The sequence below is a fragment of the Hippopotamus amphibius genome, chromosome 6, assembly GCF_030028045.1.
Source record: "Hippopotamus amphibius kiboko isolate mHipAmp2 chromosome 6, mHipAmp2.hap2, whole genome shotgun sequence".
Taxonomy (NCBI): domain Eukaryota; kingdom Metazoa; phylum Chordata; class Mammalia; order Artiodactyla; family Hippopotamidae; genus Hippopotamus; species Hippopotamus amphibius.
In genome coordinates, this window is record NC_080191.1 from 119121723 (window position 1) to 119140300 (window position 18578).

At 55.4% G+C, this 18578-nt stretch overlaps 1 protein-coding gene across 1 annotated transcript; it reads right to left on the reverse strand.

Moving 5' to 3' along the window:
• Window positions 1–16245: 16245 nt before the first annotated feature.
• Window positions 16246–17385, reverse strand: FOXL2 (forkhead box L2). Its single transcript, XM_057739714.1, has one exon. It carries the CDS (start codon window positions 17383–17385, stop codon window positions 16246–16248), a length of 1140 nt encoding a protein of 379 aa, XP_057595697.1.
• Window positions 17386–18578: the final 1193 nt, after the last annotated feature.

An 18578-nucleotide genomic window follows, 5' to 3' on the forward strand; every position in this document is an offset into this window, starting at 1 on the left:
TTGTCCGGGTGTCTGGCTGTTTGCCCAAGCCCTGGCAGGTCCCCAGCACAGAACTTTTGCTACCCTGGGGAAGCCAGGATGTGGCAGGCTCAGCTCCTTCATTTGGCTAGGGTGTGGAGACCACCCCTTCTTCAGTACATGGTGGTAAGCCTTCATTGTTCCCCTTGTCTGCAGGGGATATTAAGGCAGAGGCACTGGATGTGGATTTTCCTTTTTTAAATCTCTTCGTTGATGTTCTATAATGTTTGTAAAATGCATACCAAAGTAGGAGAAAACCAGGTGGGCCGGGTTTCCCTGAGCAGCTGTGAAGGGCCTGAGCTCAGGTGCTGGGTAAACAGGTAAACTGGAAACATTTTCCTCTTAGGCTAGAAAATCCGGGATGCTTTCCTCCTTTGGGGCCGTTTTTTTGGTAGGCCCAAGTCCTAAATCTGAGAGCCCTTTGAACTTACTTCCACTGAAGAGCTAGGGGCCTATAAGTGCCCTTTTGGAGGTCAGTGCCTGACCCCAAGGGGCGCCCTAATGGTGTAGTGGCAGGCACGCGACAGTCAAGCAGCGGAGGCCAGCTCTTGTGACGGCCAGGGCCGCTCCAGCTTCTCTCTGGGGCCATCTGTAACCGGGGGTGCGTGTGTGGGGAGGGGCGGGTCTCTGGATGTCGCGGCGCAGAGGCGGGTCAGCTGCAGTCCCGTCGGCGGGACGGGCTCAGCGCGTAATGGGGACCATGCCTGCCCTAATGGGAAGCAGCCTCCGAGATAAAACGGAAGCGCCGCGAGAGGCGCTTTGATTCCAATACGAAACAAATTATTCCTCCCGGAATGGAACAAAACAAGTCAGAGTGGAGTCTCACGGCCGTCATTCCAACCCGCAAGGCCACTGCCGGCGGCCCCGGGGGCCTGCCGACCCTGCGAAACTTCGCAGGGACCGTGCACAGTGGGGCTGCTCGCTCACCACACGTCGGCGGGGAGGGGGCAGTCCCTGGCCCGCGGGGGTCCGAATCCTTTAAGTCATTTGAACACCCCGCTTCTGGGCCGGCTCCCGGTTGGGCTGAAATCACCCTCGGGCCAGTGGTCCTCACACTTGGGCTAGGGAGTCTCAGAATCTCCTGGAGGGCTTGTTAAAGTGCACATTGCTGAGCCCCACCCCCAGAATTTCGAATTCGTAGGTGGGGTAGGGTGGGCTCCGAGAATTTGCATGTCCCAGGTAATGCTGTGCTGCTGGTCCACGGACACCACTTTGAGAACCATCTGACACATATGGCCCTGGCATTTGGATAGCTGAGTCCCACAGACGTCTACAGGAGGTCAGCTATTAAGTAACTGCTCCAAGGACCTCTGTCCAAAAGTGAACTAACCAAAGTCCCACTCCAAAGCTCACGGACTGGAATTTCCCAGCATCCTGTGCAGGTAAGTGGGCAACTGCCAACGGCCTCTGAAAAAAACTGGTAACAGCTCTAGGCAACGCATCTGGGTGTTGCTTCTGTGCCTCTAGAGAGGCTCCTGGCTCTGTGTCACCCTGCCTGGGCCAGAAGTTCTTGGGAGAGAGAGAGAGAGAGAGAGAGAGAGAGAGAGAGAGAGAGAGAGAGGGAGATAGAGATAGAGAGTATGTGTGTGTGTTCAGTGGGTGGGTACTGGGGAGCACAGGGGCAGTAATTCTTGCTGGGGTGATATCTCTGAGGTCCTGCCTGAGTTTATCGAACCCATTTAGAGATCTAAGAACCTGGAAAACTTAGACTTAAGATGTCTGGAAAGAGTGCCTCCTCACCCTGCATTTCCATTGGTTCTCCAACTTGAATGTGCACAGGAATCACCTGGAGGACTTGGATTGCTGTCCACCTCCCCCCGCCCCCAGTTGCTGATTCAGTGTGTCTGAATCATTGGAGAATTTGCATTTTCAATAAGGTCCCAGGTGATGCTGATGATCTGTGTTCCATACTTTGAAAACCACTACCCTAGGCTTTATTTGGCATCTCCAGGCCCTTACAGTGGCTGCAAAGTGGTCATGGTGTGTATGCTCACCCCCACCCCACATCTGCCGTCAGTCACTGGCCTCTGTGTTGACTGCCTTTCCCAGCTTTCAGAGGCAATTTGGTCCTGCTCTCTGTGCCATCTGGTTCTTGGGGCAGGGAGCAGCTCTCAGGGTGGTTTAGGCATGGGAAGAGCAGCATCCCCCACCCCCATTCTTGCACACAAGCAGGCATGATAGCTCCCTTCTCCTTCCTGCCATCCCTCACCCTCTAGGTATGCTTGAGTCCTAGCCCTGGGCCAGGCTGGAAAGGGCCTGAGGAAGGGATCCTTTTAACGTGTTCCGTTAGATCCATGCAAGGCCAGGCCTAGAGGGGTCGCTGTTGCGCTTCTGCCAGAGACAGGATGTCCCCAGTGTGGTGCTTTTCTTCCCCCCACTGCTTTGCACATCCTAGTGATTTATGAGATATTTGCTGATTGGCTTATTACCTGTTTGGGGAAACTTACTAGGAGGGGAAACAATAAAATGAAGACCGTCCTCAAGCTGCCACTGACTAGGACAAAGTTTTTTTTTTTTAAATAAATTTATTGGATTTATTTATTTTTGTTGGCTGTGTTGGGTCTTTGTTGCTGCACACAGGCTTTCTCTATTTGCAGCGAGTGGGGGCTACTCTTCATTGTGGTACATGGGCTCCTCATTATGGTGGCATCTCTTGTTGCAGAGCACGGGTTCTAGGTGTGTGGGCTTCAGTAGTTGTGGCACATGGGCTCTATAGTTGTGGCTCACAGGCTCAATAGTTGTGGCACATGGGCTTAGTTGCTCCACGGCATGTGGTATCTTCCTGGGGCAGGGCTCGAACCTGTGTCCCCTGCATTGGCAGGCAGATTCCTAACCATTGCACCACCTAGGAAGTTCCCTAGGACAAAGTTTTGATCAACGTTTGCCGGCTTGGCTAAGGTGACAAAGTCTGTCCTCTTTGGTCTCTTGTGTCAGAGAGACACAGGGAATCCTGAAGCGCCAGCCTGGGGTCGGAGCCAGCAAGATCAGTGGGCTTCAGTGTTGGGAGCTTTGGGACTGCTCCAGATAGCTGGTGACCTGGGAAAAGAAAGAGCAGGTGGTCCTTGGGGGCTGGGGTCAACCAAAGCCACAGGGATGCATCCTTTGTTTTTAATAGCTCAGGATCTCCAGAAAAGGCAAGTTTCTTTAGGAATGTATCTGAACATCTACACCAAGAGGTTTAGAAAACGTCAAATGTGAATAATCATGGCAGTTAACATTGGGATTAGGATGTCAGTCTCCAATTTAGATTAAAATAAGCCATGTGCAACCCATTAGGTTTTCATACTTTTTCTCTTAATTGGTTGTACTTTGAGACTGTATATTTAGGAAATGGCTAAATTGGCCTTAGGTTCCCTATTTAGTTATTGCTATTGTATGTTGGGATCACCAGGGTTGCTTTGGAAAACCCTGATGCTCTGGTTACACACCATATATGGACACAATATTTTTTAAGGTTCCCTGGGTGATTTTTGGAGTGCAGCTAGCACCAAGAACCCCTGAACTACTGATTGAGTGGTTGAAGGGGTCATACTGAAGCAAATCAGACTTTTGGGGTGTCAGCTTAGCCTTCAATGAGTGCCATGACTGCTCTCTCCCTGAAGGAAGGAAACATGAGAAGCTACTACAAGACCCTCCCCTTCACCAACAGCTCCAGTTGACAGGACACAACCCTGGTGGGCCAGTCTCTCTCTTGCAGGAAAATGGAATGAAGACTCAGAGATTTTAGCTATAACTGGACTCTTTCCTTGAACAGAGCAGAGGAGAGGCCTGGTCAGAGTAGCAAGAAAAGTTGGTCTGTAGAGGGAAGCTACCTGTGTTCATGCCATCACCTCAACCCCTGTCCCAGTCCTTCTGGCTGAACCCTGCCAGGGGCTCCAGAGGTTACCCACAAATCCTTACAGCAATCTCCGCACCCTCCCCTCCCCCGCCCCCAATGTTTGGCTTAAGCCAGCTCTAGTGGGTTTACATTACTTGTGACCAAAGAGGCCTGACACATGCACAGGCAATAGTACAACAAAAGCACACAAAAACAAACGTGTATTCAACCCCCCCCCCCCCACCACATACACTCATGCACACACATCCGGTGTTTGAATTAGGCTCTTTGTAACTCCATGTGGTCCCAATGGAAGATTCTTTGGAATCTGTATTTTCCGGAGTCCACTTGGAGAAACCTCAGCTTTCAATTCAATTGGGAACAGCAGTGGTTCCCTAATGTGGCTCCATGGGCTTCATCAGAATCACCTGGAGGAACTGACTTACACACATAGATCGCCAAACACCAGGGTCAGAGAGGCAAAAGCTGTCCTGTATGAAGAGGATCATGAAATCTGCCCTTTAAAAACTTTCTTTGTGAGTTGTTTTTTTTTGGGGGGGCTGCATTATGTGGCATATGGGATCTTAGTTCCCTGATCAGGGATGAACCTGTGCCCCCTGCACTGGGAGCAGGGAGTCTTAACCACTGGACCACCAAGGAGGTCCCCTCTTTGTGAGATTTTGATGTGCATTTGAGTCTACTGGGATGTGGCTGGCTGAATTAATGTAATTTATGAAATTCCCCTTTAGCCTTTTTTCTTGTTGGAGGTGGTTTCCCCCACCAGGTCTGGGAGATGGATTTTTTTTCTTGGCTGCACTGTAGGGCAGGTAGGATCTTAGTTCCCCTACTAGGGATTAAACCTACACCCACTGCATTGGAAGCATGGAGTCTCAACCACTGGACCACCAGGGAAGTCCCTGGGAGATGGATTTTGAAGGCATTTTGCTCGAGAGATGGGTACGAGCCTGGTCTATGGACATATAAAATAGAGCCTAGTGAGGTTCAGGCTTGTTGAACTGGTCAAATGAATTAGATTGTTTACCTTGCCTGTAGACACAACTCCCCCTCTGCCGCCCCCCCCAAAAATATGTGTGTGTGTGTGTGTGTGTGTGTGAGTAAAGCAGCAAATGTACTTTTTATTTTAGAAACAAAAATATCATTTCTGACCCAACAATAGCCGGATCCCTGTGAATGAAGGGTTTGCATATTTTCCTGTTTTAACGGTTCTAGTATAAACAGCCCAAGCCCAGGCCTGATTGTCAGTAGGTCCTGAGCAGCCCAACCAGAGTGCTGGAAATGACTCCTTCAGCCCTGAGAACCTGGACCCGGCTTAGTGCCAGGATTCAGGCTTGTGTTTAACAGTAGCAATGGGGTCAGGAGTTGAGAGAGAGGGCAACTGCAGTGATCCCCAAGACCAAAGCTAATGCCAGAAGCAATAGCAGTAGCAGCTGCAGAGGCAGTAGGAGCAGTAGCTACCATGTATTGAGAATTTCTTTGTTCAGGCACCAGGCTAAGTGATGTAATCATTTAGTGGAATACTTTAAAAAGGCTCAGTGTGGCAGCATTATTATTCCAATTTTTAGAATGAGGTTCAGAGACGTTGAGCAGCTTTCCTGAGGTCACACAGCCTCTAAGGGAAGATCCAGAATCCAAATAAATGCACGTTTGACTCCCATTACAAGATTATTGCACGCAGTAACCCAGGTGGAAGATACCATCTTGAGTGCCACCTGGGATACAGGGCTTTGGTCCTAGCGGCAGGCCAGGGCAGCTCTTCAGGCACATTGCTGGTCCCTGCTTTCTTTCAGGACATTTCCTCCAGCACCTCAGCTTCACTGGTCTCCAGCAAAGGGAAATAGCTGTCAGCAGGGTCTGGAAGGCCCTCTTCCACCTCAAGGCAATCCCAAATTTCTGGGTGGATCCTTTGTGCCCTGAGAGTGGGACCACAACACTCCTTTCTGGGCTAGCAAGGGACTCAAGATTTTTTGATCAACTACTGATTCTATATTTAATGACCAAGAGGGTGTGTTTCCTAGACCTGAAACAAAGCGGATTAGTGCCGTTATATTACAAAATTATGGCCCACCTGTATGATGGATTATTAAGCATTCATTGAAAATCATCTTTCAAAGAATCGGATATGGAGAAACCCTCATAGTGAGAAGATAAAAGAAGCAGGATACAAAATGGCAAATTCTATATAAAATATATTCTTGTAATTATGGAAATTATACTTATTAAAATAGATAAATAAAAGATCAGAGGAAAGTCACCGAAATGTTAGCCGTGGTTTCCTCGTGGAGGAGGGGTGGGATTACCTAGTAATTTTTGTTTTCTTTTTCTCAATTTTCTATTTTTTCAATTTTCTTCAATTTGGATTATCTTTGTAAATGAGAGGAAAAGTGAAAACGTGCATATGTAGCACTGGAAGGACACAGGTATGATTATTGAATAATTTTTATCCCACCTTGGATTCCAGCAGACGCAAGCATCTTTCCACCTCACTGCCCAAGGCTTATTTCAAGAGTGACGTGGAAGGCGCAGTCACCACTAGGTCGACTCTGAGCAAGGCCGTTGTGCGGTGTGGGTTGGGAACCGGCCCCTTCGGATCCTTGAGGCACCCTAATTTGGTTGAGGAGACAAGTGCACTGCAAGAAATAGAGACAGCCAAGTGTCAAGGCTGTCTATCTAGTGCAGCTGGAAGTCGAACGGAGTGGGAGGGCAGGGTTTTCTGGGTCTTGACCCAGGGGTGCCAGCCAGTGCCATGGTGCTGAGAAAAAGGGCCTGAACACAGCCTCGGGTTCTCCTCGGGGTCCCCAGAGTCTGCCAATGGCCTGCTGTGACGCACCTGGTGGGCGCCTGCGGGGTGCGGCTCCCCGCACTTCCCAACCGCTTCCCGGGAGGGACGGTGGGTCCGGGATCCGGGCGGAAACCCCAGAGCAGCTGGACTGCCAGCGAAGAGCTTCGACCCTCAGAGCAGCCCCTGGTTGGAGCACCCGGAGTCTCCGGTGCAGGCGGGAAGCAGGGCCCAGAAACTGAGACATATCAGAGGGTACCGGCAGTGGTTGACGGCGCGTCGGCCACTCCCGGATCCAGCAAGAGCGGTGTCACCCACTCTGCGTTGTGGGGTAGCCTTGCCTTGAGTGAGCCCCTCTGGTGGGCTCAGCTCCTGGCCCGCTGAGGGTGGCGGAGATGATGTCGCTTAATGCCAGCAGAGGGCAGCCTCGAGGCTGTGAGGCCGCAAGGCGACCTCGCCATGCCGCGGGCTCCCTTCCAGTGCCCTTGCTCGGCGAGTGGAGGAGGCCTTGGAGCCCGGAGACCAGCGACCTTAGTCTGCCGGAGCCGGGCGCCGAGGCCCAAGGGCACCCAGCGAGATGTGGTCAAGCTGCTGCCCTCGGGCAACCTCAGTCTCCGAGTGGGAGGGCTTGGGGCCGGGAAGCGGCGGGAACCAAATGCCCCAGGAGAAGCAGCGAGAAGCAACCTAGCAACCTCCCTCCCCCCAAGCATATATATATATATATATAAACAGGTTCCAAGCGTGTAGGATCCTTTTAATGATGGTGGAGCTAGAATAGTCTTCGCGTCCTTGGCGAGGGAAGTCGGAGTCGGATGGCTCCGAGCCGTGCACAAGAGACTTGGCGCAAGGAGGGACCTGGAGATCGCGGCTGGGAGCAGGGCAGCCGCGGTCTAGGGAGCCAGACGCAGCTAGTGGGGGATTCCAGCCCCGACCCTGACCACTGCCTACCTCTTGAATTTGGGGCAACTTACTCTCTTGCCTCGGACTAATCACTTCTGTAAAATGGGCATGGTGGGCTTCGGGTCTTGCAGGGTCATTAGAGATTCGAGACAGCAGAATTCGTTCGTCACTGCTCCTGCTCTGGCACAACTCAGGGCTCCTGGGCTTGCGGCTGGGGTGAAAGGATCGAGTATTTGCCTGTCGTGGCTGCCTTGGGGACGCAGGCCCGCCAGGCTTTTGGGACCCAGCTGCGCGTGGGCGGACACGGCCCTGGAATCTTAGGGCGCTCTTTCGCAGCACTCCCGTGAGCCGCGAGCTCCCCCGCCCTGAGCACCAGGGTCACCGAGCTCCGGTAGTGCGCATTTTATCAGCGAACGAATTGAGACTAGACACCCGGCGCGGTGGGTTCCCCTGGAAGCCTGGCAAAGGGCCAAGGTCCGCAGCGCCTGGAGGTAGCTTAGGGCGCTAAACGAGCCAGCCTCGGAGAGTGTCTAGCAAAACACATCCACGTTCAACGGCGGGAGAGGTCTTTGGCTGGTTCCGGTCTCTCACAGCCTGTGTGCAAACGGGCACCCTTAACTTGTTTTGGCTTGTTCCCCACTTAAAATTCGAAAGGACAGTATTCTCCAGGGTAGCTGTAAAAATCGTGATTAGAAACTGTCAAGGCCTATGTAAATGTGAAACATAACATCAGCGTCGCAGCGCGCGAACAGGACAGATGCAAGAACAGTGTTCAAACGTGAGCAAAGGTATATCATGCGTGTGTAAATGTGTCTGCCTGTCTTTCTAGACTCAGATGCACACACGTATGCATGGACATGCACACGGATACGGGGTGCCCTCGTGCAGAGGTGTCTATGCACACTCCTCACGCGGACGCGACTGTTTGTGCCTGGAGGCAGAATGTGTGCACTGCTCAGCCGACCCGTTTCTCTCGAACTGAGTCAGCGCCACCTGGGAAAGTAGGATCTCAGGTGCCGCTCCAGGGTGCGGGAAAACCCAGATCCTGTCAGCGCCTCGGCTCCTTTATCTCTCATCTGACGGCCGGTGGGCAGCTCCAGTTTCAGTGGGGACCAAGATCCCCGAGTCGGCTGATGGGGGCAGAGGGCGAGAGAAGGAAAAGGTGGAGCGAACTCCCGGCACGCGAGACTGTAGGTCTCATTTCCCCGGTCTGTCGCCTTTCCTTTTCCTCCCCAGGTCGCGTCCACATGGAAGATAAAAGAGGGGCCCGGATCTTCCATTCGGCTCAGGGAAGGCAGCCCGGGCCCCTACCCACACAATCCATCATGAAGGGAGAGGAACCGAGGGTTCTCCCTCAGCTTGGGAAAATGTGGGGCTGCAGCGCTGGCTGGGGACCCATGGGGCACAAGCTGGTGTGCGTGCGGGGCGCGCAGCGTGACTACTGGAGATCCCTCCATCTCCGCCCGCGCAGGTTGCGGGGCTCGTCTTCCCCTTCTTTCTTAGGAAGAACTGTGAGCTGCGCAGCACCTGCGTGTGTCTGCGGAGAAACGGACCCCACTTGTACCCTGGAAGGCCCAGGGCCGCCCCCGTGCAAAGGCGACACCGCGGAGGCTTGAGCTCTGCGGAGATCCGCGCTTCTAAATCGAAGAAAGCGGTAGGATAGGGTCACAAACGCTCTCCCGCCACCTCCGCAGACCCGTTAGGCAGACAGGAGGGGGTTACGCAGAAAATTTGAGGCCAAGAGCTGGAGGAGTCTCCGGGGCCTCAAGAAGGCAGAGGCGCAGCGGGAAGTCGCGGCACGCGTTCGGCTCCTGTTGGCCAGCCGAGCCCAACGGCCATAAAAGCCAGCAGAAGTTGCTCACCATTCCACTCTAGAGCACCAAGTCAGGCGAAGTCCTTCGGGGGTGAGGCGGCGGGCCTGGCCCCTCACCCCTCCTGGAGCCCTTAAGTAGGAAACGTAATGCTGGCGGGGACTGGGTCCAGGGAACTTAGTTGCAGAAGACGACTCAGGGCAAGCCGAGAAACGCGGATCCGTGCCTCAGTTGGGCCTGGGGGTGGGGGAACAGCCCCTGGCCGTGTAGCCCCGTTCCGGCAAGGCCGGCCTGCTGGAAGCGGCCAGTGAACGGCCCCGCTGCCCCCTCCCTCGGGATTCCACAGGGCTCTGACCTGGCCTTTATCTTGGCGCGGTCAAGCAGTCATGGGGGCTTCAGGAAAGAAGACAAAGGCCCGATGTCACTGCGGGCGGGGGCTCGGTTTCCTGACTCTCTGCTCACACTCGCAGGCTTTAGCGCTTGTTGGGGGGAGATTTTTAAAAATATGTGTCGAATTTCCTTCTTTCTCCCTAGAAAGAAACAAAAAAGCAAAAAGCACATTCCCCTTCCCTCCTCATCCACAGAGATTGAAGTTTCCCCGGATCCTGTCCTTTTCTTCGCCTGTCTAAAGAAAACTTTACGTGGAGTATCCGGGAAAGATTTTATTTTATTCGGTTTGATAGTACTTTTACTGAGGACAAAGGGGTCAGGCTGAGCTCCCAAGGTGGAGAAGCGGAGTCAGTTTCCTGGCGTGGTGGGGGCTCCAGCGGCCAGTGCCCGGTGCGCTCAACCACCTCTGGACGATCGGGGCCTCCTGTGCTTCCCCTGCGCGCCCTGCCTTCGGGAGCACCCTGAGCTCAGATGGGTCCCGTCGTTCTCCCCGAATTTTGTTTAATTTGCCAGGCGGCACCAGGGGCCGCGCCTGATAATTCGCGCTTGCAGCGCCAACATCAGGCCCGCGGACGGGAGGCTTTGGCGTCCCGGCCCGGGTGTGCGGAGCCACCGCCCCTCGCGGTCCCTGCTGCCACCCGCGTGCGGCGCCTCTGCCCGCAGCAGCTCGGCCAACCCGCTTCCTGCGTTTACCCCTTAGGGTTCCCGTTTCTCCACAAAGACCGAGGGGAGCCTCTCCCACAAGCTAACCTCAGCCACCTCCCCCCTCGTGGCTACCTACTGCTTTTCTGGAAAAAGGGGTAAAGTTCTAACAGCCCCGCGTTCCAGAGGGAGTTATCTGAGGGCGGGAGGCATCGGCCCAAGTGCTTGAGAGTGGCGGCTGCGCCTGGACCCAAGCTCCTGAGTCGGTGTCCCTTTGCAGGTCAGCGGGCCTTTCTCAGAGAAAGCCTCATGTATCAGTGAAGATTGGCTTATGAGAAGCTAGAGGGTGGCTGGAGGAGCCTGGGACTGGACTTTCTGTCTGTGCCCCCAGGACCGGGTATTCCCTGTAACAGGATGCGCCTTACCCCCGGGGTCCCGGGGCTGAGGCAGGGTGGGTGCAACCTCCGGAGCCCCATCGGTGGCCTGGGCTCTTGGGTGTGCAGGGGTGGCCACAGCCTCTGCATTCAGATGTCATACCCTACGGAGTTGCTAGGAATGAAAGCTTGTCCTTTCTTCCTCCTTCCCTCCTTTCCCCCTCTCCCCTCCCCCTTTCCCGCTTCTCTCCCTCCCTCCTTCCCTTCCTCCCTTCTTTCTTACTTTCCTCTTTCAATAGGGGAAGGAAAACCATATTGATGATGTATTATAAACTTTGACATTAGAACATTTAATTATTTTAATAACCTTGCAAGGTATATATAATTCTATTTTATAGATGAGAAAACTGAAATTCAGAAATTTTTTCCCCCCAAGGTCCCACAGTTATTAAAGGAGGTCACCGGCCTCCACGCTAGTCCTTCCAGGCTGAACAGCCCCTGTCCTTGCCCCTACACAAACCACCTCCCTGGAGTGACATGGTCCCAGAACAAGTTTGTCAGAGCCTACCACCCAATTGGAGCCTGAGCAGCAAATAGATGGCATAGCAGAAGTTTCCAGAGTCCAGTCAGCCCACAGCTCAGACCCAGCCCTGTGCTTCCTTCTCTGGCTGGCTCCCCCTTTACCCACTGAGCTCCCCAACATCGAACATCGGTTGGCAGGGCCCAATTGGGCAGCTGGGCTCCGTACTCTCAGGCCTCGCCTTAATATTTCTGTGGCTGTTTGCCCCACATACAGCTGGATGACCTCTGGCTGGCCCCTTCTCTTCTCAGAACCCCAGGTTCCTTAAATGTAAACAAGATTTGGGGTTCCTGGGGCCCAGACACTCTTGTGACAGAATGGAACCCTCTCTCCAGAAGCAGAAAGCCAATCAGAGCACTTGGTTTCAAGAATCCTTCACTTCTGGTTGTTCCTAAGGCAAACTTGGGGCATGAACGTCTCTCTCAACCACTCCAGGCCTCTGGTCCCCATCACAGAGGAGAGATGTGGGCTCCTGGGCCCATCTCTTCATACAGGTGCCACAGGCTATTCCCAGAAGCAGGGGCTGCCCTGCAGAGGCAGCAAGACTGACAGGCATATTCACCACGGGCTTCACTCCACAGAGCAGGAGCACCGCAGGACTCCTGAGCCTGACCAAGCCGCTGCCTGGCCCTTGACCCACTCCTGGAGACTAGGAGCCTGGCTCAGCGGTTCTGGTGCTCCAAACCTCCATTTGGAAGGGAAGAGCTTATTCATGCGCAGACTGTCTTGGGTCTGACCCAGTTTCCTGGCCCATCCTCTCCTGCCCATCTGGCTGTAAGAAGCCCTGGTCTGCCCCTGGTTTCTACCCACCACCAGGGGGCTCTTCCTAGCCAGGAGCCCTAGCCTCAGCTAGCGGCAGACCCAGGCAAGGGCCGGAGGGCACCTAATCTCAGGTGAAAGGTCCTGGGCTTCATGCCCACCCAAATCCAGGATGCAGGGCAGTGAGGTCTTTACTCAGGCAAGGGTGAAACAGGCCCAGAACACCCTCTGGAGTAGGGGGCAGGCCCACCCCAGAGAACCCCCTAGGTCCCCACCTTACAGTCTCTTGGTGAGTATACCGTACTGGCAAAGATTTCTCTCAGGTCCCCCTGAGAACAGGGAACCCTCCCCCACCAGAACCCAAGTACTCTGGCTGGGCAGTTCTAGGGGATAGGGGTGACCAAGAATTTGTGTGTAAATGTGAGGAGGGGGCTCATCTTGTCAGTGCTGAGTGTGAGGATATTTACATGCATCCAAGTACACACATACTCTTCATTCAATGCCATGTATAGCTATTCATTATCCAGGACGTGCAGAAATTGGCAGCACATTTGTATCAAACTATTTACATTATATTTACAATACACCCTGGCAAACATATATACATAACACCCACGTGGTCTGGCCATCTAGACCAGGCTGTATATGCTAAGGCATAATTGCTGTTTATCAGGAACTCTCCTAAATACTTTTGTCCTTACTTAGGGAGTTCCTTAAATCATCTTCTCTAACAGAAACTCAAAAGTGCAAACAGGGAGAGGAAAGAAAGGAAATGAGAGATGCAGAAAGTCAACCATTGCCCCAAACTTGTAACACTGGGGGGAAATGACCAAACTATAGAGTTTTGGAGAAACTCCTGGGGCTAGAATTAGAGACAGATGTCTTCCTGAGGGCATCCATGGGGAAGTGGGGTATGATTTGGCTCCCTTCTCTCAATTCCTCCAATCCCAGCGCAGACCAGGAATCCCTCCCTGATTCCTTCATCTCATCCTCTGAACTGGGTGAGGCTGCTGCTATTTCCCTAGTCATGGGTGCCTCTCGCCTTTCAGTTCTTGGGGGACAGGGAGGTTCTGTCCTCCAGTGCTGGCCTAGGCCAACTTCCCCAGCTCAGTGGAGGCTCTGCCTAGAAGACTTCCCTCCTCTGCTTTCTCTGCTTGGAATAGCAGCCGTGGGCTGCTGAGAGCCAGCCCCAGAACAGAGAGCCTCAACTAGCTGAAGCAAAGCGTCTGTAAGCATTCTCTGTTTTCATTCAGCAAACCAAGATTATATACCCAGAATATGACTGCACATGTTACCAGTGACTTATGAATGCAACACATGCTGTGGTCCCAGTAAGCATTCCCTGAATATTAGCTATATGATTATTACAATGCCTAAAATATACGCCTGCTCTGAAGGTGAGTGACAGACCCACACACCTCCCTCCTTGTCATCAGGACGCGACTTACACTGTACACACACATTTGCAGCAGGCATAGACTATACAACTGCCAATGAGATACATGTTCACACCACAGAAAGCACAGACAAGCGCGCAGCCATCCACTTTCTTTTCCGCAACTCACCTTAGTCAGACAGACAAAGGCACAACAGGTTGCCAGAAGCACCAAACACCAAGGCTGACCATCCTCTTGGGCTTCTCGCCCACCCTGGGGCTGAGCCTCATCTGCAGACTGCTCTGGTTCCCCTGGCCCTGGCAGGCTCCAGTCCCAGTCTCAGCGTGATACTCCTCAGAACCCCCAAGGCTTCATCCTCCATCTTCCAGCCTCCCTGGATGAGCGAGGAAGAAGTGGGCTTTCTGAGCCTCAGCCACTTCCCCTTGGGTCCAACTACACACAACAGGGCTCCCACCCTGATGTTGTCAACGCTTAACCACCAGTATAGGCTGAAGTGGGAGGCCTGCTGGCTCATTCCTTGCCGCAGGCAGCTCCTCCCCGCTTACTGGTTGGTCTGGACCTGTGACCACTGCTGTACAGGCTGAGTGGGGGGCATTGAGCAACACGTGGCTGGGCGCAGGGTCCAGCGTAGGGGCGCCGCAGTGGCGGCCAGAGTTGGCTGATGTTTGTCATCCCACCGGAGGGCTGAAAGCCGACCACCTCTAATCGCCCTCGAAGCACTGGCCTGCAGTCGGGTCAAACGCCCGAGTGCCTGCGCCGAAGCACCGCTCTTAATTCGTTATTCCAAGAGTCTCAGTAAAGAAAAAGAGAGAGAAAAGATTACATTTCTACCGCCAGGCAGTATGCTCATCTCTCTCTGATAGTCCCAATTCTCTTACACATATCTCTAGGTAAACGATTTCTGACTATTAAAAATGAGGCAATCAGTCACTCGTTACATTTGTACAGAGGTTTGCAGCTTATAGAGCATTTCCGCAGCCAGGATTTTATCTGTTTAGAATAAACTCTTCCGGTTGTTAGATTTAATTGGAAAAACTGAAAAGCATGAAGACAATATAATAAAAACACGGCCCATACACCTAGCACGACTGTGTAAGAGGTAAAGTCTAAACTTTCACGGATGCAAAAAAAGAACAAATCCTACCTACAGTCACGCCTTGTGAAAGAACCATGGCAGATAAAGTCTCTCCGATGAGGTGAAACAGCCACAACAGACCAGAGGTGACACAGAAAACAAACAATCCCCCGGAACACAAAGCGGCAGCCACAACCACAAAGGCCCCCTACTCCGGCCGCCCTCCACCCTTGTTTGTCTGAAAAAGGATAGATTTTTGCTGAAAATTTCCCTCTTTTAACTAGCTACTGAACAAACTTAGGCGCGACAGAAATAATATAAGTCTGTGTTAAAAAGAAAGAACAAAAAATTTATTCGGGAATTGACAACACAAAACAACAATAAACAAACAACAAAACAACAAAAGTGCTCTAGTTCTTTCTAGAAAAATTTGGTCCTCCAAACGACACACTACAGAACAACCAGGTCTAGAGTTTTGGGCCGGCAGGCTCGGGGCCACAAGCCCGCCTGGTCTGACTGCTGCCGGGTTTCACATTTCTCCTGCCCAAGGTGGGAGAAGCAGGAGGTTTGAAAAAAAACAAAAATCAGGGAGGGGATGCGTCGTCCCTGCAGCTTCCGCCAGGCAGGCAGTGATCTCCCGGCGCTCGGGGGCTTGCATCGGAAGATAGGGGAAAATTTGTTTTTGATTTTTTTTTTTTAAAGATAGGTTGAGGAGGGAAATCCTCTAATTTGTAGAGGAAACCGTCTGTTACTGGGCATATTCTCCTACCTTTCTGAACATAGCTTTTTGAAGGCCCGACAGGAATTCTACTTCAAATCTCCTGAAAGAAAAGATTTTCATGTTTTGCTTTAGCAAAATCCAAGGCCACAATACTTAGCCGGTTTTCTGGTGAGTTTTTTTCCTTTTAAAAAAAAATATATTTTTTTGCTATCATCTGAAATAGCCCTCGCGATCTTTCTAGCAAAACATTAGGCAGCAGCCCGGGCCTAAAGGGGCCCGAAGCTCCGGGATGGAGAGCGGAGGAAACACTGCCTCTTTCCGAGCCGGGATGCGATGTAAACCCGTAGGAAGAGGCCGCCGAGTGAGGCGGCCCCGGCTCTCTGCTCCGGCCCAACCCCGCCCGGCCCAGTGGGCCCCAGCAAGGGGCTTCTGAAGCTCCAAGAGGGTACGCGGAGCAAACACATGGTCGTCCCTCTCTCGGGCGGCGCGGGTTTCGTTGCCTGCCCAGGCCGGCGCTTCTAGCCAAGGATGGCGCGGCAGCCGGGCGGAGAGAGCCGAGCGCGAGCGCACCGACCTGTGAGAGAAGGCCAGGAGGTCTGCGCCGCCGACGCCCGGCTGAACCTCGGCCCCGCGCGCTTCCTCTCCGCTGTGAATTTTGGCAACCGGTGTCTAGCCTGGACGCTGGGGCGCCCGGATAAAACTAGGCCTGCAGAAAACGCGTGGAGAGGCGGCCTGCAGGCTGGAGGAACGAAAGGGCATAGAGGGCAGGGAGGCGATCACAGGCGGATAAGCGGAGACAAAGAGGAGCGAGAGGAGCAGAGGGGTGCGAGGAGGCTCAGAGGGGCTGTGGGCGCCGGCTCAGGGGCCGGTCCCAGCGGGCGCGCGGTCTGGCTGGCGGCGGCGGCTGCGACCAAGGCCGGCGTCGCGCGTCCCTGCATCCTCGCAGCCTGCGTGCGCTGGACTCTCAGAGATCGAGGCGCGAGTGCAGCGCGCCGGTCTTGCTGTCGTGGTCCCAGTAAGAGCAATGCATCATGGCGAGCTCGGGCTGCCGGGCGCAGGCGAACTGCAGGCCCGGTGCGTTGGTGGGCGCGGGTGCCGGGGGCGCGGCAGTAGCCGGGCTGGCGGGGCTGAGCTGGCCGGGGGGCGGTGCGGCGGCCCCGTGGTGCGGCGGGGCTGGCGGGGGTGCGGCGGCCGCGTGCAGATGGTGTGCATGTGGGTGTGAGTGCGGGTGCGGCGGCGGCGGGGGCGCGGCGGGCGGCCCTCCCAGGCCGTTGTACGAGTTCACTACGCCGGGAGGCAGTGCCATGCTCTGCACGCGTGAGTACGGCCCGTACGAGGCGGCCGGGCCCGCCAGCCCCTTGACCACCGCGGCCGCGCCTGGGCTGCCCGGGCCTGCGGCGGCCGCCGCCGCCGCCGCCGCCGCTGCGGCCGCCGCCATCTGGCAGGAGGCGTAGGGCATGGGCGAGGGCGGCTGCGGTAGCGGCCACGAGTTGTTCAGGAAGCCGGACTGCAGGTACTTGGGGGGCGCCAGGTAGCCATAGCCGTCGGTCCCCGCGCCTGCCACGCCGCAGCCGCCCGCGGCACCACCGGCCCCAAAGAGCCCCTTGCCCGGCTGGAAGTGCGCGGGCGGCGGCCGGAAGGGCCGCTTCATGCGGCGGCGGCGGCGGTAGTTGCCCTTCTCGAACATGTCCTCGCAGGCCGGGTCCAGCGTCCAGTAATTGCCCTTGCGCTCGCCGCCGCCCTCGCGCGGCACCTTGATGAAACACTCGTTGAGGCTGAGGTTGTGGCGGATGCTATTCTGCCAGCCCTTCTTGTTCTTCTCGTAGAACGGGAATTTGGCGATAATGTACTGGTAGATGCCCGACAGCGTGAGCCTCTTTTCGGCGCTCTCGCGGATCGCCATGGCGATGAGCGCCACGTACGAGTATGGGGGCTTCTGCGCTGGGTCCGGCTTCTCCGGGGCTGTCCCAGCGCCGCCGCCGCCGCCGCCCTTGCCCGGGCTCGGCGGCGGCGGCGGCGCCTCGGGCTCCTTGGCTGCGCGGCCGGTCTCCGGGGCCAGCAGAGCCCCCGCAGCGTCCTCGGGCTCGGGGTAGCTGGCCATCATGACAAAGCCGGCGCGCCGAGGCCGGGCAGTGCCTGCTCTTTTCCGCTGGCGCTGGCGCGGCAAAGAGTCCGGGCGCACAAGTCCGCTCACGACCGAGTCTCAAACTTCTGGAGACTGCGGATGCCGCCCGCGCTCTCGCTGGCGGCCTCTCGCGCCTCTTCCCTCTTCTTTCCCTTCCCCTAGGGAGCGGCCGGCGGGAGTGGAGCTCAGTCTCTGGCCATGGGGAGTCCGCCCAACAGAGAGGGGCTCCGGCTCCGCCGCCCCTCCCCGCTCAGACCAGTCCCCGCCTCGGTGGGTTTTCTTGTCTGCGCTCTTCCCCTCCCCCCACCCTCCGGTTTCCCGAGGCACGACTCGCGTCTCCGGCGGAGCTGCCTTCTGGAGTCCCTAGTGCGCCAGGAGCCTCGCTCTGTTCTGATTCGTATGGGCTCCGCCGAGTTCCGCTTGCGTCAGGCGCCTTCGCCCCTATAGCGGGGCGGCCAGTCGCGCACGGGAGAGTTCATCTCCAAGTCACTTTTTGTAAACGCCCCGCACAGCCCGGACCGGCCTGCCCCCTCCCAGCGAGCTTAGGGGGCCCGGCGGACAGCCGCGCTCACGCTCTCACAAGCCCTTGAGTCTGCCGGTGCTCGCTCTGCGGACTGGGCCGGGAGATGCCGAGGGCCCCGGCGGGGTCCGTCCGCACTCGGCCAGTGCCCAGGGAGCTCGGGCCCTAGCGGGGAGAGGCGCGCCAAGCCTCCTCGCAGCTTCCAGGTGAAAGAAAACGCCTCCTTTGCTCTGCCCTTCGCTGCTGGCTTGGGGCTAAACTTCTAGCTCCAGTCCGGGGGAGGGCGGGACGGCGAGGGGGCCGGACGGGGGTGGGGTGGAGAGAGCTGCGCGGTGGCTTTGGGAAAATCAGCCTAGAAACGGGTGTCACTGAACGAAGAAACCTCGGCCTGGCCTGTCCCTCGCGCTCTCAGAGTGACCGGGCCGGGACGGAGCTGGGGAAGAGGATCGCTGGGAAGAGGAGCCCAGGGGCTCCACCTGAAGCCCCTCCGCCCTTCCTTGCGCCGCTCCCGGACCTAGGGACCAGACCCCTCCTCAGTTTCCGCGTCTTAATCCTACGGGTTGGATGTGTGCTTTATTTAACACACAGAGAACCCCCCCCCCCCTTTAACCAAGTAGACTCCACTCTGCTCCTGCTCCGACACAGGCGCAGA

What these genes read in the sequence shown, in the direction of transcription:
- FOXL2 (XM_057739714.1), bottom strand. Translation starts at nt 17,385, where the DNA reads ATGATGGCCAGCTACCCCGAGCCCGAGGACGCTGCGGGGGCTCTGCTG.